Genomic DNA, 26,540 nt, shown 5'->3' with positions numbered 1-26,540 from the left:
TGCAAACAGATGGCAATATACTGAATGTTCACCAAGCTGCTAGCAATGGTGATCCCAAAGAGGTGGGGATGAGCACTTACACTTTATATATATAGACACACACACATTTTTTAATGAGCATATATTAGTCTAATAAGCAGAAAAATACAAGTAAAAACAAATGATTAGTAAAGCATTTCATAATTACTTTTAAATTTCTTAACATAATGAATGATGGGTATAGCTCTAATTTATCCATCCTTATTCATACAGACAATGTATGAATTAAAGTTCATCTACTGTTACGGATGAACAGCATAATCAGAGTTTTCACTTGGTCATAACTTCCTTTCCAAACTCTGCTGCTTGACTCCAGGCACAGTGTGACATCCATGGGTGAGAATCAACTCACTCGGCCAGGCGTGTGTCAGAAAACCACCAGGTGTCCCTTGGCTGCTGTGACACCAGGTACCTGAGCAGACAGAACAACTGCGGGAGGAGAAGCCAGCCCTAGATCATCCACTCTTGCCAGAGCAGTCCCTCTGAAGATTCACTGACTTCTGTGGTTCTCCCCAAATCTGAGGTTTACAAAGTAGCCAAGATGCTCACACAGGGAGAGAGAAGGATATACTGTGCACAGAGAACAGAGGTAAAAGGGATCAGCTGGAACATCTCTGGATTTGAGGAGAAAGAAGGCGGCCAAGGGCAAGAGACATTCGTGACAAGTCTCAGTCAGGGATGGGGGCTGCTGCTCACAGGCCTCTCTGCCGCCGCCCCCCATGCTCCACCCACGCACAGGAGCTCACACGGCTGAGTTGCCCGGGCCTTTCCTGCCCTCTGCCTACACCTCTATCGTTTCTTCAGGGGCTAGAGGCTGGTCTCAATACCCCTAGCCAGAAAACAAGCAGGGGATCCTGGGGCCAGCGATTACCAATAGTGAGCACGTTATTATAAAGACGGAGGAAACCGTGGCTTTGAAAAGGGATGGGAGGAAAAGGACTAAATTTTCCAAAACGCAAATTTTTTCTTCTACCTTCCCCCATCATTTGCGCAATTTTTGTCAAGTCCAAATGTAATTTAAAATGAGGTAGGTAGTTTCTCTCTACTCGTGCCTTCATCTTTGTGTTGACTGTTGAGGCCTGTGCCGTGAAAGCACTAGTGTCCCGTGCAGGGGGAGCACCAAGGGCGGCACCAGTGACTGCAGGAGCTTCTCAGTTGGCTATTTTCTCAATCTCGTCCAAGTCATCTGTGTCCAGTCTTTCTATTTTCTTATCTGGGGGAAAGAAAAGAGAATTCAAAGAGAGACCAACATGGGGTTACAGAGACACACACTCAGGGAAGGGACAGCACAGCAGGGAGGGAGGAAACACAGGTCTCTGCCGCCTAGGAACGTGCTGTGCCTCTGGCCACAGAGATCCTTCACTGAACCCCAAAGGCTTCCAGTGACTGAGCAAGGGACATGGACAGCAACAGCCAGAGCCCCAGGCCCCTCAGCCTGGCCAGGGGGGACTGTCATTCAAGTCCCTGAGCCCCGCCCTCTCCAGGTGTGCTCTTTGAGAACTTCCACGTTGTAGGGAAGGAGGGTAATGGGACAGGGACACAGGCCTCTCTCGGGGCCACAGGAAAACCTACCCTTCACCCTCCCCACCCCGCCGGACTTGCCCCTGTAAGGTAAGGGCCCGGCAGGGGACACTCCCAGGGACTCACTGAAATGCTCCTGGATCCTGTTCAGGATGTTCATGCTGTGCTTGCTGTCCACCATGTTCACGGCCAGGCCCCTCTTGCCAAAGCGGCCGGTGCGCCCGATCCGGTGCAGGTAGGTCTCGTTGTCCGGGTTCCCGTCCTTGTCCACAGGAAGGTCAAAGTTGATGACGACAGACACCTGTTCCACATCGATACCTGCATGAAGGAGAGTTGGACAGGAGTAAGGATGGGAGACAGAAATCCCTGTCGTCCACAGTCAGGCCTACACACACCAACCTCAGGTGGAAGGAACAGTCTGGGATGGGCCAGCTCTGGGATTCAGACAAAGGGGCAGGTAGCAGAACCCAGAGGGAGAAAACAGAACTGTGGCAGGTGCTGACCAAATTATGAAACCAGCCTTCAGGCTCCAGAGAGCCTCTGCTGGATACCAGTATCTGGAGAAGCAGCTAAAGCCTCACTGGGGGCCCCAAGAAGAGCAGGCGCCGTTCTGAGCCACCAAGTCAGGACTCCTGGCTTCTGTGAAAGTTCTCCTCTGCCGAGGGAATCCAAACAGCCTCTCCTAGAAAACAGGATCTCCCGCAAACCACCGGAGTGTCCCGCAGACAAGGGTCTCTCTCGCTACCCCGAGCCTGCAGACCAGGACACAATCTCTGCTCACCGCGGGCACACACGTTGGTGGTGACCAGAACCTTCTCTTTGCCCTCTCGGAAGCGCTCAATCACTGCAGCCCTCTGCTCCACCACCATTTCACCACTCAGCAGAGCCACCTGGTGGCCTTCTTTCGACAGCTCTGCTGCCAGCCAACTAGCTGTTTTGCGCGTCTGGAAGGAAGAAAACATTTCAGAAATGAAAGTACCTTAAGAGAATATTTTTGATCTGGAAGACTACTAAAACTTAGCAGTTAAGCATTAAATGTCTTAAAATTGTTAACATGATGTGGTATAAAGAAGTAACCATGTCACTTGGGTGCTAATCTTAGAAAAATATTTAACCTTAATATAATCACAAGGGGGGGGGGGAAATCAGGGACATTCTAAAGACTACTTACTAGTCTGAACTCTTTTTTTTTTTTTTTAAGGTTTTCTGATGTGGACCATTTCCAAAGTCTCTATTGAACCCGTTACAACATTGCTTCTGTTCCATGCCCTGGCCCCTTGGCCCCGAGGCATGTCGGATCCCAGCTCCCTGACCAGGGATCGAACCAGCACCCCCTACACTGGAAGGCAAAATCTCAACCACTGGACTGCCAGGGAAGTCCCTAGCCTGGACTCTTCAAGATGTCCATGTCATGAAAGGTGGAGAAACTGTTATAGATTAAGGGAGTCTCAAGAGAGACTAAATGCAACAGACAATCTCTGATTGGCTCTTAGGTTTAACAGCAGCAGCCAAAAGCAATAAAGGCCATTTTGGTACACATGGGGAAAGTGGCATATGATGGACGACAGAGAGGACACTATCGCTACATCATTGTGAAAGGTGTGGCAATGGTACTGTGCTCATGCAGGAGCACGTCTCATTCTTAGGAAGCATTTAGGTGGGAAGTGTCCTGATATCTACAACTGACTTTAAAATGATTCAGCAAGGGACTTCCCTGGTGGCTCAGTGGTTAAGAATCCACCTGCCAGAAACGAACACACCATTGTAAAGCAATTATACTCCAATAAAGATGTTAAAAAAATAATAATAATAAAATGTGCATAAAACCCTTACTCTAGAAAGGGACACAACAAATTTAAAATAATTACATTAGGCACGATTTGTTTATATTGAATTTCTAATTCTTACTGTTTAAAACTGTCAGGTGCTTTATTAATTGATACTTTCACAAAATGAGAAATGAGTAATTTCTTTGATGGAAAATCATTAGTGCTATATGGTGCAAATCACCTGATAATTTAATAATGTAAGGCATGGCTCCTATCAAGTTACATTTCAGTAGAGGAATAACATGCTTACAAAAGTTTTTTTTTATAATAAGTATTTATATACACACATACTTTCTAAATATACTGAGTTACATTATGTCTGGAATAAAACAGTGAATCAAAAGGATCTATACTGCAGTTTTCAACCATATATGTCATTAGATATATATCCCAAAGCAAAATAACTGAAAGTATTTTATTAAATAAAAAAAAAAAGAATCCGCCTGCCAACGCAGGGGACATGGGTTCGAGCCCTGGTCCGGGAAGATCCCACATGCTGCAGGGCAACTAAGCCCGTGTGCCACAACTACTGAGCCTGCACTCTAAAGCCTACGTGCCACAACTACTGAGGCCACGTGCCGCAACTACTGAGCCCAAGCACCAAGAGCCTGTGCTCCGCAACAAGAGAAGCCACTGCAATGAGAAGCCCGCGCACCGCAACGAAGAGTAGCCCCTGCTCGCCACAACTAGAGAAAGCCTGTGCATAGCAACGAAGACCCAACGCAGCCAAAAAAAAAAAAAAAAGATTCAGGAAAAAGTACAGATATCCCCTACACAAAAGCTTATGGATAAAGCAAATGTTGACAATAGGTGAAGGGCATAAAAGTGCTCATTTTGTATTTTTTTCATCTTTTCTGTAGGTTTGAAAGTTTCAATTTGAGTTTGGGAAAACAATGCCACTCAAAAAAAAATTTTTTTTAAATCTACAAGTATTCCAATAATAGAGTAAGAGCTCTCTTATTCTTACATCGCTTAACAGAATTTTGATGTTTTCTTCAGCGATCCTAACTATTCCTGAAAAATTATTTTGGCTATTATAAATGGGGTCTGTCCTTCCATTTTCTAAGTGTTTGTGTTTGACACTGGAAAACTACTTATTTTCTAGTAACTTTCTAACCAACCGTCCTGTTTAGTTTCTTATTTTTCCTACAAATATCAGTTGATTTACTTGGGTTTTCTAATGTATCACCTACAAATGATATAAAGTTCAGGAGACTCTATGCTTAGACTATGTATATGCCTCAGGATACTAAGAAGAAATTGTTTCTTACATCTTCACAAACCACTTCCTTTCCAGCCACAGGGAGGGAACCTGGTCCCCCAGCACTAGGTGGAGCTGGCTGAGAGGGAGGGCGCAGGGCCACACCCTCCCGTGGAGCTCCGCCCCCGCACGCCTCCTCCTGCTGCTGCTGCTGCTACTCACGTGGCAGAAGATCATGGCTTGAGCAATGGTGATGGCCCCGTAGATGTTACACAAGGCCTGGAACTTCTCATCTCTGCTACTGCACAGGACGTAATACTGCTTGATGGTGTCCAATGTCTCCTCCTCGCGCTTCAGTTTGATGATGTTTGGGTCTGGGACCACCTTCTGGGCAAATTTCCAGACAGAGTCTTCGAAGGTGGCAGAGAAAAGCAGCATCTGGCAGTTCCTGGGAAGCATCCTGCAAGGGAAGGCCCAGGTGTTCGACATGACCCCGACCGAGTGTTTCACTGGAAGGAACAGAAGCACAGCCTCCCCAGGCTTGGATGACCTGCATCCCCAGGAAGGTGGCAAAGTAGGGAGGTGCACCGCAGCGAGGAGGGAGGAGCAGACGTGGGGCAGGGACGGGTGGTGGTAGAGTCCCTAAGTCTCCTTCCTCAACCCAGGCTGGGGGTATGGTCAGTGCTGACATGGAAATGGCCCACCAAACAAATGCCTCTGAAAGCTGCAGAGTAAAGAACCTGGCAGGGGCAAGAAGAGGAGGGTGAAGTAAAAGGAGATGATGCTGCAGATCAGGAGGCCGAGAAGTTCCTCCTCGCTCAAGAGTTCCTACCTCTGGATGCGGACGCTCTGATCTTGGTGGCCCTGAGTAGCTATCATCACGTCAGCCTCATCCAGAACAAACACCTTGATCTTCTTGGGGTCAATGAACTTGAGCTTGGAGCACCAGTCCAGAACGGTCCCAGGGGTGCCAATGACAATGTGCTCACTGATCTTCTGACCTCTTTCCACTGTGGAGACAAGATGTGTTCCATGGGTATTTCCATGGCTAAACCCGCTTTCAAAATGAAAGCCTTGCCCATCCTTCCAGAGCTAGAACAGGTTAATTCCAGATTTCAAAACACAGGGTGTTACCCAAAAGTTTTGTGTTCTTCTACTATAAAATGGGCATAATGACACCTATCTCACTGCACTGTGGTCAGGATTAAATCCTACAGTCAACCCTCCATGAGTGTTAGTTTCTCTTTTTCTACTTTCTCCTGTAATTCCCCATCACCCAACTTTTTTTCTTTAGCATAACACTTATTCTTTTTATACCATCCCTTCACTCAGGGTTCATTGATTTCCTTATAAATTGGTAGTTTTGAGTCCTAGGATCCTGGCCCAATGATTTTTTGCTTTGTTAGACATTCTAATTGTGCAGACAGTTTTCCTAAGTACAAATTCTCTTTGATTGAAAAAAACACATTACTCTCAAACTATAGCTGGTGGGAGTTGAAACTGATATAACCATCTATCAAAATTACTAATGCATGTAGCCTTTGACCAGTGCTTCCATTATTACGAATCAATCCTGTATGCACATGAATATGTGTGAAATAACATATATGCAAGGATATGCATGCATTAAAACATAACTAAGCAAAATATGACACACCAAATGGATGACACCAATAAAAGTATAGAACTGTTTAGGAACTGATGTGGAACAATCTCCAAAATACATTATTAAATGTGAAAAAGAGGTTGCAGAGCAATTTGTATACCAATAGGGGCAAAAAAGAATACATGTAATATATGTACATGCGTGTGTGAGTGTTCTATCTATCACATCTATCTCTATTGCCGTGCCATGAGGGATGCAGGATCTTAGTTCTCCGACCAGGGATCAAACCCGTGCCCCCTGCAATGGAAGCACAGAGTCTTAACCACTGGACTGTCAGGGAAGTCCCTACATGTTATCACATTATCACTTGCCTGTAGCCACACAGACTATCTCTGGTAGGACATGTGAGGAACAGGTTAGTACTGGGTACCTTTAGGCAGGCAGAACCAGGTGGTTGAAGGGTATGGGAAAAGAAAAGTTTCCACCATATATCCTTTTCAATTTTGAAACATGTAAATGTCAATTATTTTCAAAACAAAATTTAAAGTTCGAGGAGAAAGGGACTTTGGTCAGGAATTCATTAACTCCACTGGAAAAGTTTTAAATGAACTCTTCAATACATTGTGGTTCTCACTGTCCACTGCCCATCAGTCTAAACTGAACTTTTAAAAAAATGATACCTTAAATAGTTAATATACTAATCATTCAGACACAGTGAAGTCCCCTGTTGTTATAAAACAATCTAGAGAAGATCCATGTTGTCACAAGATTCTGGTACACTACACTTAGCTGCACCTATCAGTGTAAGACATCAAACACACACAAAAATACTAATAATTTCTGGTTAAAGTACTCTTTCTGCATGCTGAAACATGATGGTTTCCTCCAGGAAAAGCCCTTGTGTGATTATTTGTGTGGTAACTGTACTAGCCGTTTTTGTTTGTTGACTGACAAACTACAGAAAATCAAACAGGGGGAATTCCCTGGTGGTCCACCGGTTAGGACTCCGCGCTCTCACTGCCGAGGGCCCAAATTCGACCCCTGGTCGGGGAACTAAAGTCCCACAAGCCGCACAGTGAGGCCAAAAAAAAAAAAAAGAAGAAAATCAAGTAGGGAATTTGATATACACTTTCTTGAAAATGAACAAAGAGAGCCTATCTCTTAAATGAAAACAACTGACTGTTATTTGTTGTCATGATAACGTTTCAGCTTAAGGGAAAATTAGAATTTTGGAACACTTCTATGTGCTGCTGTAGGTTTGAGAGTTTCTCCGTGTATAAACTCCTCTGAGTTGGTTGGTGGTGATACTAATGCATTTTAAATGCTATTTAAAATTTTGTATTATGAAATATGTCAACATTTGGAAGATCAGCATAACTCAGTAAGACAGTATTTTCCAAATGACCAAGGTATGATGTTAGAAAATCACAGTTGGGCAAAAGATGCATTCAAAGTGCAAGGGAGACCAAGGAATTTTAATGTGACAGTACGAAGAGTTCATTAATATGATTTCAGATATCACATGGCAACTAACTTTTAAGTAATTACCATTTGTTAAGTTTTGGTATGGCATCCAAAAAAACAATATCTAAAATTATAAGAAAGGCTAGATTTTCTTCATATTCTTCCCAAGTAAGTACTTGGGGTCCTCAATAATGTTTAAGAGTGTAAGAGAGCAAAAAGTTTAAGAACCGCTGCTCTAGGCGATTATAAACTGCTGGGTTGAAGGAATGTCTCTCTTCCATTTTTCTAGGTAATGCCAACTGCTTCTGGAAGTCAGTGTGCCGATGTTTACTCCCCACTGGAGCACATGAGGCTTCCAGTTCTTCTACATCTTGGTCAACACTTGGTCTGTCAGACTTCCTCATTTCTACCATCTGAGAGGCATACAGTGGTTTCACCTGACGTTTCCCTGATGACTAATGAAGCTCATCATCTTTTCATGTTTACTGGCCATCTGAATTCCTTCTTTTGTGAAGCGTCTGTTGAACTGGGCCTCTCTCGTCCATTTTCCTGTTGGAATGCTTACTTTTTTCTAATTGTTTTGTAGTTTCATATATTCTGATAACTTCTCCATTACCCATTTTCTACCTGCCCCTCCTCCCATTTTAACCCATATTTTCTACATTCTGCAGAACACATGAAAAAGGAATTGGTGGAAGGATTTCTGATTTGGTAAGAGCAAGTGAACTGTACGTGCTCTTAGATTACTCTTACTAAAGCTGTGCTTTACTTTTAAAGAAAGGGAACTGACCCAACCTACCATCTTCAGTGCTCATCCCTCCCTCTTAAGCAGCTTCCAGAACTCTGGATGCTGAATTCAAACCCTGGCTCCTCAGTGAAATACTCCACACTTTAAGAACCCCATGACTCATGCAGGGATTTTTTTTTTTAACAACTTAAAATCTTATTTTAGGAGTGGAGAGAATTATTAACAAATCAAGTATTTAAATAGATTTGCTAAAGGCAACACTGGGCTCCAAGGTCAGACTGAACTAGAAAGTTGAATATCATCACCTCATCTTCAAAATTCAAACACCCAACCACCCGCCCCAACTCACGGCCTAGGTCTTGCCCCTTTATACTCACATTTATTGCCTCGAACAGCATAAGCAAGCTTTAGTTCTGGATGAAATCTGCCCATCTGCTCAATCACTTTTCCCGTCTGAAGCGCCAGCTCATATGTTGGGGAGAGGCACAGACACTAACAGGCAGATCACAGAAGATGAGTTTAGGAGAGCCTTGTAGTAACAGACAACAGGCTCTAAAGCAACCAGTACACTGATGTCATTACCACTTGAACAGTGTAGGAAACCACATCCTCGTCAACCAGGCCCACATTTCAGCTGTAGACAGAAGCCTTCAATAGGGAGCCCTGGCTTGGCAGATGCCTTCAGAAGCCACTGTTTAAGGCTGCTGCTTCCGAATCAATTCTACCCAGGTAAGGGCCTGGTGCACCATTGGGCTTTGCCTGAGCAACAGTCTGAGGCATCAGATACATTCAGACTGTACCAGGGGCACCCTCGTTAGACAACCCCCCCAGATGGCACAGCCATTCCCAGGATGAGCAAGCCAGGGCCCCCAGGATTCCACCCCCTCACCTGCGGGTATCTCTCTGCTGGTTCCACTCGGCTGAGCATGGCCAGGACGAAGGCAGCTGTTTTACCAGTACCAGACTGAGACTGGGCAATCAGGTTCTGTGGGCTGGATGAAGGAAGAACAGAGATGAAAATAATATTGGTTAATAACAATCAAGTGTCGGGACTTCCCTGGTAGCGTAGTAGTTAAGAATCCGCCTGCCAATGCAGGGGACACAGGTTCGAGCCCTGGTCTGGGAAGATCCCACGTGCTGTGGAGCAACTAAGCCAGTGTGCCACAACTACTGAGCCTGCGCTCTAGAGCCCGCGAGCCACAACTACTGAAGCCTGCGTTCTAGAGCCCATGCTCCGCAACAAGAGAAGCCACGGCAATGAGAAGCCTGTGCACCACGATAAAGAGTAGCCCCCGCTCGCCACAACTAGAGAAAGCCTGTACACAGCAACGAAGACCCAATACAGCCAAAAATAAATAAACAAATTTATTAAAAACAAAACAAAAAACAATCAAGTGTCCAAACGTTCTTTCTGGGTGGTAGGAATAGGGATTTTCCCCCTTCATGCTTCTATTATCCAGGTTTTCTGCACTGAGTACAATGATAAAATTTTTTTTTTTAATTTATGTATTTATTTATTTATTTATTTATTTTTGGCTGTGTTGGGTCTTCGTTTCTGTGCAAGGGCTTTCTCTAGTTGCGGCAAGTGGGGGCCACTCTTCATCGCGGTGCGCGGGCCTCTCACTAACGCGGCCTCTCTTGTTGCGGAGCACAGGCTCCAGACGCGCAGGCTCAGTAATTGTGGCTCATGGGCCTAGTTGCTCCACGGCATGTGGGATCTTCCCAGACCAGGGCTCGAACCCGTGTCCCCTGCATTGGCAGGCAGGTTCTCAACCACTGCGCCACCAGGGAAGCCCCAATGATAAAATTTTATATGTTGTTAAAAAAAAACTGCTTAGGGCTTCCCTGGTGGCCCAGTGGTTGAGAATCTGCCTGCTAATGCAGGGGACACGGGTTCGAGCCCTGGTCTGGGAAGATCCCACATGCCACGGAGCAGCTGGGCCCGTGAACCACAACTACTGAGCCTGCGCGTCTGGAGCCTGTGCCCCGCAACGGGAGGGGCCGCGATAGTGAAAGGCCTGCGCACCGCGATGAAGAGCGGTCCCCGCACCGCGATGAAGAGTGGCCCCCACTTGCCGTAACTAGAGAAAGCCCTCGCACGAACCGAAGACCCAACACAGCCAATAAATAAATTAAAAAAAAAACTGCTTAAATATTAAGTGAAATGATGATCATTTTAGATGGCTCACACTAAGAAATCCTCATTCTAGACTCTAGCACAGCTAGAGTGCCCTAGTTTTATACCCCAAGGGGCCTATGGAAATTAAGACTGCAGAGTAACATCTGTGCCCAGACAAATCCCTGAGCCATAATGTGTCTTCAGGACTCGGCTCCTACTATGTGCTCCCTTTTCTCATCTTTATGGAAAATTTAAGAGAACAAGTCACATGCTTTAGAGGGAACTTTCACATTTCACTTCAGGTAACCCAATGTCATGGGAATAGGTGGCTTTTTTTTTTTTTTTTTTTTTTTTTTTGGTTGCGTTGGGTCTTTGTTGCTGCCTGTGGGCTTTCTCTAGTTGCGGTGAGCAGGGGCTACTCTTTGTTGTGGTGCGCGGGCTTCTCATTGCGGTGGCTTCTCTTGTTGCAGAGCATGGGCTCTAGGCGTGTGGGCTTCAGTAGTTGTGGCACGCGGACTCAGTAGTTGTGGCTCACAGGCTCTAGAGCGCAGGCTCAGTAGTTGTGGCGCACGGACTTAGTTGCTCCACGGCATGTGGGATCTTCCCAGACCAGGGCTCGAACCCGTGTCCCCTGCATTGGCAGGCAGGTTCTCAACCACTGCGCCACCAGGGAAGCCCCAATGATAAAATTTTATATGTTGTTAAAAAAAAACTGCTTAGGGCTTCCCTGGTGGCCCAGTGGTTGAGAATCTGCCTGCTAATGCAGGGGACACGGGTTCGAGCCCTAGTCTGGGAAGATCCCACATGCCACGGAGCAGCTGGGCCCGTGAACCACAACTACTGAGCCTGCGCGTCTGGAGCCTGTGCCCCGCAACGGGAGGGGCCGCGATAGTGAAAGGCCTGCGCACCGCGATGAAGAGCGGTCCCCGCACCGCGATGAAGAGTGGCCCCCACTTGCCGTAACTAGAGAAAGCCCTCGCACGAACCGAAGACCCAACACAGCCAATAAATAAATTAAAAAAAAAACTGCTTAAATATTAAGTGAAATGATGATCATTTTAGATGGCTCACACTAAGAAATCCTCATTCTAGACTCTAGCACAGCTAGAGTGCCCTAGTTTTATACCCCAAGGGGCCTATGGAAATTAAGACTGCAGAGTAACATCTGTGCCCAGACAAATCCCTGAGCCATAATGTGTCTTCAGGACTCGGCTCCTACTATGTGCTCCCTTTTCTCATCTTTATGGAAAATTTAAGAGAACAAGTCACATGCTTTAGAGGGAACTTTCACATTTCACTTCAGGTAACCCAATGTCATGGGAATAGGTGGCTTTTTTTTTTTTTTTTTTTGGTTGCGTTGGGTCTTTGTTGCTGCCTGTGGGCTTTCTCTAGTTGCGGTGAGCAGGGGCTACTCTTTGTTGTGGTGCGCGGGCTTCTCATTGCGGTGGCTTCTCTTGTTGCAGAGCATGGGCTCTAGGCGTGTGGGCTTCAGTAGTTGTGGCACGTGGACTCAGTAGTTGTGGCTCACAGGCTCTAGAGCGCAGGCTCAGTAGTTGTGGCGCACGGACTTAGTTGCTCCACGGCATGTGGGATCTTCCCAGACCAGGGCTCGAACCTGTGTCCCCTGCATTGGCAGGCGGATTCTTAACCACTAAGCCACCAGGGAAGTCCTAGGTGGCATTTTTATCATTAAAAAAGAGGGACTTCTCTGGTGGTCCAGTAGTTAAGACTCCAAGCTTCCACTGCAAGGGGCACAGGTTCGATCCCTGGTCGGGGAACTAAAATCCCACATGCTGTGTGGTGCAGCCAAAATATAAACAAACAAACAAATAAATAATATAGTTGAATGAAAAAAGTTGCTACCTAAGTATGATACCATTTATGTAAGGTTTAAAAATATGCAAACTTGGAATTCCCTGGCAGTCCAGTGGTTAGGACTCAGCGCTTTCACTGCCGAGGGCCAGGGCCCGGGTTCAATCCCTGGTCAGGGAACTAAGATGCCACAAGCCACACAGCGTGGCCAAAAAAAAACAAACAATGAAAGCAAACTACGTAGTAAAAGGATAAAGAAACATGAGAGAATAATGACCCACATCAGTGATGCTCACTTGGGAGGGGGAGGGGGAGGGGGCTGTGAATGGAGGGAGTTACATGGGGGCTACAACTGCCAACTAGATTAATGGCAGCTTTATTTCTTGGCAGGATGGGGATATGGAAATGTTCCTGGTATTGCTCCCGATATTTTTTGCAGGTCCCAAAATTTTCAAAATTACTAAAAAACAATAGCAACAACAACAACAAAAAAACAGTTTTTAAAGCTGCATAGAATAACAGCACTAACTTTTTCTATCAGTTTTTATTAAGTGGAAAAGGCAGAAACTGTATTGAATTGCATCAGACTCTCTCTGCACCTGTCTAAGCTGTTCCCCTGAAGAAGCATGTTGCTCCCAACGGCCCATCTTGTGCTCAGGAACACTACAGCTCTTGGTGGAAGATGTTGAACCCAGTTCTGAAGAGGTGTGCCAGGGTCCATATACTTACGGCTCAGCAAGCATCATGGGTAACGCATTCTCTTGTATCTTGGATGGTCGATTGAACCCCATGGCATAGACTCCCTGCAGAAGCTGTGGTTTCCTAGGAGGCCAGGGAGAGAAAGATGGATTCCTAGTTGTTGAAATTGTTTTAAAGGCCTAGAATTTTATTTTTCCCTATATCTAGCAAAGAATGATACTTCCTGTCAGACATATTTTCCTGTGCCTTAAAAAATACTAACTAAAGCAAAACAAAACCAAAATCTTTCCCTACTAAATCTTAGTCTGAAACTATTATGCAATTTATACAATCCGGGCTAGTTTCCTTTCTTGGAGAAATTCATCTTTCAGGAGACCCACAAATTTGGTTGGCCTTGGATGACAAACATTCTCAGGATACTGGAAGAATGGTACTTATTAATTCATAGTATAAAATAAATTATAAAAGACATATCTAAAAATAAACACTGCTTACTATGCCACTAAGATACAGAAGTCCCTTTAGGGAATGAGATTTCAGTTTTCATTTCTTAGTGCAGATGTTCCACTGAACCACAGTCATTTTGTGTTCCATGGGCCTTCCAAAGCCAGCTGTGCAAGAACTCGGGACAATTGGGAGGTAAGAAAATTGATTCAGCCAGTTTCTAGTAAATAGGTAAAGGGAGTTCAGTTATCATATGGAACTTTACGAGTGATGAGATTTACTTATTATGTCTAGGCAAAATCAAAACTAGAACAGCACCAACTTCTTCCATAAGTAGCCACACAACAAATATCAAATAAAGCTGCTTTTGTAGTACATTTATAATAAGCTCTCTGCTACCTCTAAATTGACAGGGTGTTTAACAAAAATCCCACCACACTGTTTTTAAAGAAAAGTCAAACCAAGTCAGGAGTGTTCTCTAAGCCTTCCTTAAAGTTTAACAGGCTCTCTAAAAGGCAATTCTTCTGGCATATGGTGGTTCTCAGATACAAAGAACTTTGAAAAGTAACATCCATTTGGAAGAAAAGGTTGTGAAGCTTAGCAGATTCTGATTTGGTTGCCAAGGAAACAAAGTCACTACTGAAAGAGGACTCAAGTGATCCAAGAACTTTCAGTGGCTCATTATTTTTCTTTTATTTTGCAGATCTTTTCAGTACAAAATAGACAAAGTATATTCGGTAACCTAGGTTTTATTCTTTGTTTCCTTTGGCTACTAACAATTAAATCAGAAAGAACTTGCCTTTTCAAAGAGGACAGTTCATCACTGGTTGACCTGAGAACTCCAGTACTTTAAATGAAAGGAACTTAAAAAGCCCATGATACTTGGAAAAGCAAGCTGTCAGAGCACATCTAGCTGCTCGGACAGAATTTATGAATGGAAGCAGAGATGACAGGTTTGCTGAAAAAAGCCTTTGACAAAGAAAATACACATAGAAAAGTATAATGTCCTGAAAATATTCAAAAAAAGAGGCCTCACTTTAAAAACCTTGCTCTTAGCTATTGCTGCATTAACAACTTGATTTGGTTCTAGTTAGCTCTCTTATTTTAAGTGTCTCTTACTCTAAAGTGGTGGCAATAGTTGGCAGAAACGTGGCCCCTATTTGCCTACGGGGCATATGATAGATTTTGCTGAACAAAGGCAAAGAATCCATTCATTCCACCACTTTCTTATTCACTAGCTATTTTCTATGATTTGAGTCCTGGCAGGCAGCAAGAATGGTAGCTATGTCTTGTGTTACTCATAACACCCAGCACAGTGTCATGTACATAAACCAACAACCCTAAATACCTCTTTACTAACTTACTGAAGGAAACAAAAAACTTGGCATAACATTACATAATTCTCTGCCTTTAAAACAAGGACATGTTAGAAGTCATTCTCACCACAGTGCATAAATGTGCACACTTAGGGCTTAATTCTGGGTTCTGGATTTTTCAAAAAATTCTGGAACACTGAAGGCTGATTTCCACTGCAGTTACTGGGAATCCTGCACAGGCTTCTTGGACAGATTTTATAAAAGCAGATAAACTGTTCTTAACACTGTAAACCCTATAGTCTAACAAAAGGGCTTACCTAATAAGAAATGTTCCTGACATCCAGAAATCACCTGTCAGCCAATATTTTATTGAAAGTTCTAAGAGCATAAAAGAAAAAAGACTTTCAGCTATGATGAATAAATTTGTGGCATTAAAAAATCCCTAAGGAGAAGAACTGGGTAGCCAAGAGACAAGGGTGGAAGGAGACCATCACTTTTTCGCACTTTTAAACTTTTGAAACATGTGAATTATTAACTAGTCAAAGAAAGTAAATATACTAAGATTTTTTAAAAATAAAAGGAGAAAGTAAAATTCCCACAAGATCTCTGATATGCTAAGTCTTATAAAGGAGGGACTAGCAAGGAACAGTTGTTCAAAGGAACAGATACTCACAGCCGAAGCTCCTCGAAGGACTTCACTGAGTAGAGTGGGGAGTTTGGATCCCGCTGCAGGACTTCCACTTGGTTGGTGTTATCGACAAGGTTGCTTCTGATCAGCTTGTTGAGTAAGGACTGGGCGGCTCTGTCCTCTGTAGGAAAAAACCAGTAGATCTTCCTCATACTCACTGGGCAAACCCCACCCTTGTGAAACCTCTCTCCCCATGTCTGCACCCACACCTGAATGGCCCAGCAAGGTGGGAGAAAAACATAATCACACCAAAAGGTCTCACTTTAAACTCCTGACTGCTAGACTCAAGTGGGCTGAGCTGCCCAGCAAGACTTTATGTTTCTATTCGCCACTTATTTCTTCTCTCTTCAACTTCTTACCTCTCCACATTCTCACTCATCTAATGACCCTGCTACTCACTTCCCTGAGAAGTGAACGTAATCAGAAGCACCTCCACGCGCTGCCGTGACAACCCACACACCCACTTGCGTTTGTGTGCGTCCTTTCCACCTTCCCTGCTGTGACTATGGATGGACCGCCATGCTCCTGAGGCTAGCCCCTCTACTCATACAATGGGTCCCATTCCGTCTTGCAGACAAGGATATTTCTCCCAGCAGTGACCTTCTCTCTTGCATGATCAGTTTCTCCCTCTAATGGATCATTCCCCCCAGCACGTATACACGTTGTAACACGTATACACGTTGTAACACGTATACACGTTGTAACACGTATACACGTCGTAACACGTATACACGTCGTAACACGTATACACGTTGTAACACGTCTCATCATAAATGTGCTTCCGCCTTTATCCCACATCCCCATCCAGTTACTGTCCCAGTTCTCTGCTCCCCTTCACGGGACATTCCCTGACAGGGCTGTCTGTACTCATGTCTTCACTTTCTCTTCTCCCCTTCTCTGCAGAATGTACACTGAAGAGGTTTTTTTAATTTAACCTCCCCACCTGACCTCAACAGCCCTTGTCAAGCTCACCAATGACTCTACACTCTAAATCAACTGAACAATTTTTAGTTCTCTTAACCAACTTATTACCTATACTCCCTACTTTTGAAACACTTCCTTCTTTTGGTTTCTGGGATACCACTCTCTTTTGGTTCTCCTTCTATCTCGCTGTTTTCAATTTTCTTGGCTGATTCCCCTCATCTCCTTGATCTTATAACTCAGAATGCCTCTGGCTCCAGACAGGCACGTCCTAGGTGATACTATGTCTCTTGCTACAGGGTTTCAAAGATTAGTTACCTTTCTCTTCTTCTTCTGTTTTCTCTGGAGTGACATCGGTTTTGATAACACCTGCACAAGAAAACAGTTATCATAATCAGAAAGGCAAGTATCAAATCCACTCAAAAGGGGACCTCCCTGGTGGTGCAATGGTTAAGAATCTGCCTGCCAATGCAGGGGACACGGGTTCAAGCCCTGGTCCAGGAAGATCCCACATGTGGCGAAGCAATTAAACCGGTGCGCCACAACTACTGAGCCTACGCTCTAGAGCCTGCGAGCCACAACTATTGAAGCCCACGCGCCTAGAGCCTGTGCTGCACAACAAGAGAAGCCACCACAATGAGAAGCATGCACAATGCAACGAAGAGTAGCCCCCACTCGCCGCAACTAGAGAAAGGCCGTGCACAGCAACGAAGACCCAACACAGCCAAAAATAAATATAAATAAATACATTTATTTTAAAATAAAATCCACTCAAAAGGTGGGACAATATAAATATCAAACCTTATTTAAGTGATCAAAATTTAAATAGTTGGCGTTTCTATACATTTAATGGATTTTTATTCCTAGGAAGTTTAGTGCATAAGAAAATTTCAAATTTCTAGAAATGCTGGCTGACTTCAGAGTGATCAGATATGTCACCTCTGACTTATTTAAAATATAGCATTAGGGCTTCCCTGGTGGCACAGTGGTTACGAATCCGCCTGCCAGTGCAGAGGACACAGGTTCGAGCCCTGGTCCGGGAAGATCCCACATGCCGTGGAGCGACTAAGCCCGTGTGCCACAAGTACTGAGCCTGCGCTCTAGGGCCTGCGAGCCACAACTACTGAGCCCACGTGCCACAACTACTGAAGCCCGCGCACCTAGAGCCCGTGCTCCGCAACAAGAGAAGCCAGCACAATGAGAAGCCTGCGTGCTGCAACGAAGAATAGCCCCCGCTCGCGGCAAGTAGAGAAAGCCCGTGCGCAACAACGAAGACCCAAATGCAGCCAAAAATAAATAAATAAATAAATAAAATTAAAAAAAATAAAATATAGCATTATTATAACTATATTTAAAATATAGCATTATGTTAGCAGACACAATGAGACATGAGAAAGAAAATAAATGTATTAAAAATTAAAAGGAAGCGGTAAAATGATCACTTTTTTAAAAATTAATTTATTTATTTTTGGCTGTGTTGGGTCTTCGTTTCTGTGCAAGGGCTTTCTCTAGTTGCGGCAAGTGGGGGCCACTCTTCATCGCAGTGCGCGGGCCTCTCACTATTGCGGCCTCTCTTGTTGCGGAGCGCAGGCTCAGTAGTTGTGGCTCACGGGCCCAGTTGCTCTGCGGCATGTGGGATCTTCCCAGACCAGGGCTCGAACCCGTGTCCCCTGCATTGGCAAGCAGATTCTCAACCACTGCACCACCAGGGAAGCCCAATGATCACTTTTTTAGATTACATGATTGTAAACTTGCAGGACTAAGAGTATCAACTTAAAAATGACTACAAAATAAGATATCTCAGGAAAAGATAAAAGAGCTAGGTACAAAATAAATAAATAGAAATCAGTAGCTTTTATAAATAGAGATATTATTGAAAAGATCCTCTTTATAATAGCAACTAAAAAGATAAAATATTGCACCTAGAAATAAAATTAACAAAAAATATGTGAGACTTATATGAAGAAAACTTTAAAACACTCATAAACTAACGCAAAGAGATAAAGCTAAAAAGCTCATAAATAAAATAAAATGGACCTCTAAGATATTCAATTAACCCAAAAGAAAGCAGGAAAAGAGGCAGAGAAACAAAATATAAGGGGACAAACAAACAGTAAAATTGCTAACCTAAACCCAACCACATCAATAATTACATTAAATGCAAACGGATAAAATACTCCAATTAAAAGACAGAGATTAGTAGAATGGATAAAAAAGCAAGATCCAACTGTCAGCTGTCTACAAGAGGCACACTTTATTTTTTAATTTTTTTAAATTGAGGTATAGTTAATTTACAATATTGTATTAGTTTCAGGTGTCCAACATAGTGATTCAAAATTTTTATAGATTATACTCCTACAAGAGACACACTTTAAATACAAAGACACAAACAAGTTGAAAGTCAGTGGATGGAAAGAGATACATCGCGCAACCAGTAAGCATATGAAGGCTGGAGTGGCTCAGGTAATGCAGATTTTAAGACCAAAATCACCACCAGAGATAAAGGAGGATATTTCTAATAAGAGGTCCATTCATCAGGAAGACATAAATGTGGCACCTGGCAACAGATCTACAAAACACAGGAGGCCAAAACTGACAAAATTAAAGGGAGAAATAAGACTATTCCACAATTGTCGTTGGAAATTTTAACACTTCTCTTTCAACAACTGGAAGAACTAGACCAAAAAGCAAACAAACAAAAAACAGTCAAGACATAGAAGATCTGAGTAACACTATCAACAACAGTGGCCTAATTGACATTTAGAGGACACTATACCCAATAACTGCAGAATCATATTTAATGGCTTCTGATCAAAATGGAGTTAAATTAGAAATTAATAAGATATCTAGAAACCCCCCAAATATCTGGAAATGTTTCAAACAACACAGTTCTAAATTATTCATGGGCCAATGAAGAAATCAAAAGGGAAACTGAAACTATTTTAAGTATATGATAAAAAAGAAGAGGAAAGTAAACCCCAAGTAAGTAGAAGGAAAAAAATACAGAGTAGAAATCGATGAAATAAAAGACAAATATTCAAGAAAATTAACATTGCCGAAGCCTAGCTCTTTGAAAAGATAAAAAAAACTGATAAGTCTCTAGGTAGACTCACCAAAAAAAAGAGAACAAACACATACCGCCAGTAATAGAAATGAAAGAGGGGACATCACATATGCTACAGTCATTAAAACATTCCTAAAGGACACAAAAAGGGATTTGAAAAAAAAGGAAAGACTTAATCATAGGTTTTATAAAAAGACTCAATAGCATATAGATGTTAAGTTATAAATGTAACATGGTCCTAGGAGAAATACTAAAAGATTCTTTGTCTTCTTAGAACTAGTCAAGTTGACTATAACAGAATACATATGGAAAATAAGAATAGCCAGGAACACTCTAAAAAAAGATCAATGGGGACTTCCCTGGCGGTCCAGTGGTTAAGACTCTGTGCTTCCACTGCAGGGGGTGTGGGTTCGATCCCTGGTCGGGGACCTAAGATCCCGCATGCTGTGCGGCGCAGCCAAAAAAAAAAAAGATCAATGAATGGGGACCAGCACTCACAGATATTAAAGCATGTCATAATGCTCCAGCAATCAGGAATATGAACCTGGTACATGAATATGCAAAATAAACTTGATAGGATAGATGAGAAAATGCAGAATTTGGTATATAACACAGGTGGATCTCAAACTAGAGAGGAAGAATGGACTATTACAAAAGTGGCACTGAAACAAATCTGTAGCCATCTTGAAATTAAAAAGGTGAAACACACTAGAGAAAACACTTTGGATCCATACCTCACAATTCACACCAGGAAAAATTCCAAAAGGATCAAAGACTGAAGTATGAAAACTGACTCAAATTCCAGAAATAATAATGTAAAAGACTGATACGTTTGACTATATAAAAATGTTTGCAGAGGGACTTCCCTGGTGGTCCAGTGGTTAAGACTCCATGCTCCCAATGCAGGGGGCCCAGGTTCCATCCCTGGTCAGGAAACTAGATCCTGAATGCAGCAACTAAAGATCCCACATGCTGCAACGAAGATCCTGCATGCCGAAACTAAGACCCGGTGCAGCCAAATAAATAAATAAATAATTTTTTTAAAAAAAGTTTGCAGAGCAAAAATACACAAGAAAAAAGTCAAAAGACAAAACTGACTGAAGTATTAGCAACTTCTATCACAATCTTAAAATATGAAGTTCATATTCAGAAAAAAGACAAAAAGCTCAGTAGAAAAGGAAACACAAATTCCTTTATACTTATGAAAATATTCAACCTTATTAATGAAATACAAAATGTATTACACTGATCCACCATGTTTTACCTGTCAGATTAGCAAAATTTCAAGTTTTTGACTAAAAATTCTGTGGTGGGGCTATAGGAAAACACTTTCATGCTTTACTGATAGAAATATAAATTGGTATAATATTTATGGAGGGTACCTTGAAAAATACTGATAAAAAGTGCAAGTGCATATGCCTTTGACCATGGATATCCATTTTGGGGGAATTTATCCTACAAATGTATTTGCATACATGTAAAAAGAATTAAGTTCATGGTTATTACATGAAACACTTTATAACAGTGAAAGAATGTGACCAACCCAAGTATCTATCAAAAGATGACTGGTTAAATAAATTATGGTCTATCAACACAATGTAATACTATGCAGTTATAAAACTGAGTGAGGAAACTCCATTTACTGGTAAGGAAAGCTTGCCAAGGTATGTGTTGAATGAAAAAAAGTAAGTACACTGTGTATACTCTGCCATCTTTTGGTGAGAGAGAGGGAGAGAGGGAGAAAAATCTGTATTTGATTTGCATAAAGAAACATTGGATGTGCAACTGAGATTATCATACTAAGTGAAGTAAGTCAGAAAGAGAAAGACAAATACCATATGAGATCACTTATATGTGGAATCTAAAATATGACACAAATGAACCTATCTATGAAACAGAAACAGTCACAGACATAGAGAACAGACTGGTGGTTGCCAAGGGGGAGGGGGTTGGGGGAAGGATGGGGAGGGGGTTGGGGGAAGGATGGGGAGGGGGTTGGGGGAAGGATGGGGAGGGGGTTGGGGGAAGGATGGAGTGGGAGGTTGAGGTTAGCAGATGTAAGCTATTATACATAGAATGGATAAACAACAAGGTCCTATTGTATAGCACAGAGAACTATATTCAATATCCTATGATAAACCACAATGGAAAAGAATATATGAAAAAAGAATGTGTATGTATGTATAACTGAATCACTCTGCTGTACAGCAGAAATGAACACAACATTGTAAATCAACTATACTTCAATTAAAAAAAAAAGAAACTTTGGAAGAATATTAAAAATCCAATAACAGTGGTTACTTATGGCATAGGGTGGTATATGGGTTGAACTGTGTCCCCCGCAAAATTCATATGATCAAGTCCTAACCCCCCAGTATCTCAGAATGTGATCTCCTTTTGAGATAGGTTCACTGCAGATGTAATTAGTTAAGATGAGGTTGTTAGGATGGGCCCTAATCCAGTATGACCAATGTTCTTATTAAAAAGGGAAATTCTGGATGTAGACATGCACAACACCATGAAGGCAGAGACTGGGGTGATGATGGCAAAAATGCCTATAAGCCAAGGAATGCCAAAGATAGCCAGCAAACCATCAGAAGCTAGGAAGAGACATGGAATAGATTCTTCCTCACAGACTTTAGGAGGAACTAAACCAGATGACACCTTGATCTCACACTTCTGGCCTCCAGATCTGAGACAATAAATTTCTGTTGTTAAACCACCTAGTTTGTAATACTTTGTTGTGGGAGCCCTAGCAAAGTAATATAGGTGGGGCGTGGGATCTGGGTAAATGGTGGTTCAGGATGGGAAGGAGGCCTTTCACTTACTTATACTTTCTGAATTTTGAACCCAGATTAACCTTTTAAAAAATTAAATTAAAAAAAACTTACGGAAACATTATGAAGTGAACAGTGACTGTACAATCCAATAGTGATTCTTGATTTTAAGGAGTCAGAAGCTAGATAAAATCTGGAAAACTAATCTCTATCTCCATCATTAATGAAACTGAATTTACTGGTTCTCAAATCCAGTGCTGACATTTGCCAAACATGGTAAATGAAAGCTCCTTTCCACATTGCAGCTATGAGTGCAAAGCAGAAGTGCACATGTAGCTTCTAGTTACTAGTGACTCACCATTGGTATCTGGTTTGACTTTCTCTTCCTTGATCTGCAAATTACTCATCTGAATGGGAATAAAAGGAAACAAGAGTAGAGACACCTGATAACGAAATGCCATGAATTACACAATTGACTGTTAAACACAAGGTTTGAACTTCAAGGGTTCACTTATTCAAGGATAAATGCTACAGTATTACTCAACCCATGGTTGGTTGAATCCAAAGATGTGGAACCACATATACGGAAGGACAATGTTAGTTATTTGGCGATTTTCAACTGCAGGGAGGGTTGGGGGCTCATAACCCCCAAGTTGTTCAATGGTTAACTACATTTATTAAGCTAATGTACACAAGTCTAAATGGTAAAACAAAAAAGGGGGGAGGGTCTTACCCAACTGTTAGGAAGCTATGTTTATTTACTTATTTTTAATTTTTATTTTATTTTTTTGGCCGCGCCGCATGGCATGTGGGATCTTAGTTCCCCGACCAGAGATGAAACCTGTGCCCCCTGCGGTTGAAGTGCAGAGTCCCAACCACTGGACCGCCAGGGAATTCCCAGGAAGCAACATTTTAAAACATTTACTTATACCAGCCACCCAATAAGCAGAGTGGTTGAAACCAGATACCAAGTATGTTTAGGTCTATATTTGTGTTATTCATAATAACACAGCTAGATTAGGGTTGTAGGTTAAAAAAGATTTGAAACCAATTCTCAGTAACTGTCTTTTAGGGAATATCTGATGCTAAATACTAGATTTAAATTCTAGAGTACAGAATCATATCCTTTATAATACTTTTTGATTCATTTGTGGCTGTCAGTTTTATACTTCTGAACTGATTCCTCCTGAACTCCAGTGCCACATTTCCAAATGCTTGATGGGCACTGTATAGAAAAGAGTTAACACAGCAGGACTGACTGCTATCCTTAGGAAATCCAGCTTGCAAAGTTGGCCCCTGGCTGGCATCTGGAAACTTGGATTTGGAGAGGGTTCCCACCATTCCCAGAACCGCTGAGGGGTTCACTAACTATCTTTCTAAAAACATGTGGTTTATGATAACACCTGGTTTCCTTCTAGGGGTCTGGAATTTTGGTACTGCTAGGCAAAGAATGACGATGTGATAGACCCCTAATAAAAACACTGAGCACTGAGTCTCCAATGAGCTTCTCTGACAACACTTCATATGTGTTATTACAATCTGTGGCTAGAGGAATTAAGCAGGAATTAAGTGGAGCTTGTGACTCCTCTGGGAGAAGATTCTTGGAAGCTTGTGCCTGGTTTCCTCTGGACTTTGCAACACGGGCCTTTTCCTTTTGCTAATTTTGCTTTTCATTGTAATAAATCACAGCTGTGAGTACAATCATATGCTGAGTCCTATGAGTTCTCCCGGGAAATCATTGAACCTGTACACCTTTTGGTGATTCCCAACACAGGTACTTACCAAGTTGTCCTCCTTACCTCAAATTCAGAACAGCCAAACATGAACTCATCATCCTACATATCAAATCTGCTGTTCCTCCCACTCCCCTAATCCTGTTATTAGCACTATATTAATACCACCTTGTGGGATCCAGGTTGAAAACAGTAATCTTTGCCTTTATCTCCCTTCTCTTCTTTTTTTTAAATCTTCACACCTCCACAATTATCTCTTGAATCCATCCCCTCATCTTCACTTTCATCATTCAACATAGGCCCTCTATCTCTGGGCTATAAGAGTAACTTCCACATTGATCTCCTTTCCTTTAGACATCACTCCTAATATATACTGTTCTCTGCAGTCCAATAAATCTTGCTAGCTCTCAGATCTAATCTTGTCAATATCCTTCTTAAAAACCCCCAAACCAGCCAAATAAATCCTTTCATTTTTAAGTTATTTGTTAAGGTCCAAAGTACACTCCTACGATATTTTCAGTACTGCTCCTACTACAACCCGATAAGCTTAAGCTGCAGCAAAAATGAGTTCTGATTCCTGTTCTCTAGGCAAGTCCAGCACTTCTGTGCATTCTATTCTAAAATGCCGTTCACCTTCATCTCTATCTTAAATGATTATTTTCTAATATCCAGCACAAATATAAACTTCTTCATGAGGAATTTCCCTGACTTTCCTACTCATAAACATCCTCTCCCTATTCAAAGTTCATTTCTCACATTATTCTTACCCTTTTCACAGCACCTCCCACATTCTAGGCTTCCTAACTAGTTTGTAAAGCTTCTTCCTAAACTTTCCTGGATTTAGCCCATTTCAACTATCTGCTGAGAAACTGACAATCCTCGCAAAGCAATAAAGGGTGACTGGAAAAGAAATGTAATTTAGGCATTAAAAGGTTACATAAGACTTCAGACTACATGGGACTTCCCTAGAGGTCCAGTGGTTAAGACTCCACGCTTCCACTGTAGAGGGCGCAGGTTCGATCCCTGGGAACTAAGATCCCTCATGCCGCACCGAGGTGGGGGGCGGGGGGGAAAGACTTCTGACTACAAAAAACCCCTATATTCTTAAAATCAATGGTCTATTACCACCAAACAAAGGTAACTTAGAGATAAGAACGGAGAGTCACAGTTTACACTATAGTTAACTTCCCACTGAATGGATCTTCATTAATCAAAGAACCAGTATATGAAATTAAATGTCTCTTTAAACACAGATGAAACAAATTGTAGTGCCTCCCCCCGTTTGCAGTAGATTGAAACACTAAATATAAACCTGAATCTGTTATTCTGCAAAGTGCTACAAACTGCCAACCATGTTAAGCACGCATCTAAAAAATGGTAAAATAAGAGTAGCAGAGAATCACTCAGAAACCAGATGAAAAAAGAGAATCAGCATTGCGCCTTTTCTTACAATCCCCACTGAGAAGGAGGTGCAGTGCAGAAAAGACAGCATACATAGCAGGGCCAGATTTGCCACAGGATAAAAGTCTTTAACTGGCCCAGATCAAAGGAAAAGGCACCATACTGGTCTCTTCTGCCTTAGCCGCAAAACAAAGCTAAGAGATTCCTCCCAGCAAACCTTTAGGGGTGTGTGGGCCACGGGCCTGCCCAACCCAGAGAGCTCCCTGGACTCCAAGCAGGGTCGGCTTGGGCCCTCCTACTACGCTCGCCCCGCCTGGAGCTGAAGCCACTGACCGACTTGACAGCCGCTTCCTGCTCGTCCACTGCCAGGGCCCACGAATCGGTGGCCATGGTCCCGGAGGAAGAAGGCCGACTGCCGAAAAACACAACCGCACGCACGGCAACACCAGCCCTCAGCTCTCTGCCGGCGCAAGAACCACACTCACGCGGACCGGAAGCGGCGATGCGCGAAGGTGACGTCAGTTCCCGCCCGGCGCGAGACGTCACCATCCGCGCGGCGCCACGCAGGGCCTAACATCGGGCTTCGATTCCTCTCCCCGTGCACAAACCTGCTTTTTCCGCGGACTTTCCCGGGAGCAACCTCATCGTGCCTGGAAATCCGTAAGTTCTATGGGGTGAAACTCGTACACCTCACTTCTTTGCCTTACGTCACTCTGAAGTAACCTAAATTTTATTTTTAGGTCTGCCACGTCTCATAATAAATGTATAAGTCTCTGAGCTGTAAAGCCTTGCGCAAAGGCAAGTCCTAGGAGAAAACTCTATGATGACAGTTTCTACTGTTAGCGAACGAGATAACGTGTAAGACAGCAAAAAAGAAAGCAAAACCAAACGCCCTAAACCCCCATAATTCCACCACAAAAAACAAAAACAAAAAAACCCCCAGCGTTTTCTTTACCTTCTGGGTCCTTCTAATTTCTGTACATATGCATCGTAGCACAGGTGTTTTACATAGTCCTAAACAAAGTACACATACAATTTTAAATTTGACTTTTTATGCGGCTAAGTATTTTTTAAAGTCAATTATCGATTTAATGTCATTATAGTCCGTCAGTCTCATATCATGTAAATTACCTAAGTCCCCTTTCTTCCCCCCCCCCC

At 42.8% G+C, this 26,540-nt stretch overlaps 1 protein-coding gene across 1 annotated transcript; it reads right to left on the bottom strand.

Annotated features, from left to right (window-relative positions):
- Nucleotides 1–82: 82 nt before the first annotated feature.
- Nucleotides 83–25,879, bottom strand: DDX19A (DEAD-box helicase 19A). Its single transcript, XM_007198257.3, has 12 exons — nucleotides 25,716–25,879; nucleotides 22,607–22,655; nucleotides 16,726–16,776; nucleotides 15,472–15,607; nucleotides 13,069–13,161; nucleotides 9,298–9,400; nucleotides 8,786–8,900; nucleotides 5,423–5,600; nucleotides 4,813–5,050; nucleotides 2,342–2,504; nucleotides 1,687–1,878; nucleotides 83–1,252 (listed from the first exon to the last, which is right to left on the bottom strand). Exons 1-12 carry the CDS (start codon nucleotides 25,770–25,772, stop codon nucleotides 1,191–1,193), a joined length of 1,437 nt encoding a protein of 478 aa, XP_007198319.2. The 5' UTR covers nucleotides 25,773–25,879; the 3' UTR covers nucleotides 83–1,190.
- Nucleotides 25,880–26,540: the final 661 nt, after the last annotated feature.

This window comes from Balaenoptera acutorostrata, chromosome 19 (genome assembly GCF_949987535.1).
Source record: "Balaenoptera acutorostrata chromosome 19, mBalAcu1.1, whole genome shotgun sequence".
In the NCBI taxonomy this organism is placed as follows: domain Eukaryota; kingdom Metazoa; phylum Chordata; class Mammalia; order Artiodactyla; family Balaenopteridae; genus Balaenoptera; species Balaenoptera acutorostrata.
This window is presented reverse-complemented; position numbering and strand designations above follow the sequence as displayed.

Coding starts and splice junctions, on each gene's coding strand:
- DDX19A (XM_007198257.3), bottom strand. CDS start 25,772: ATGGCCACCGATTCGTGGGCCCTGGCAGTGGACGAGCAGGAAGCGGCT. Junction 9,401..13,068: donor CCCATGATGCTTGCTGAGCC/GTAAGTATATGG, acceptor TCCTTCATCCAG/CCCACAGAACCTGATTGCCC. Junction 5,051..5,422: donor CAGAGCGTCCGCATCCAGAG/GTAGGAACTCTT, acceptor CTTCCCTTGCAG/GATGCTTCCCAGGAACTGCC.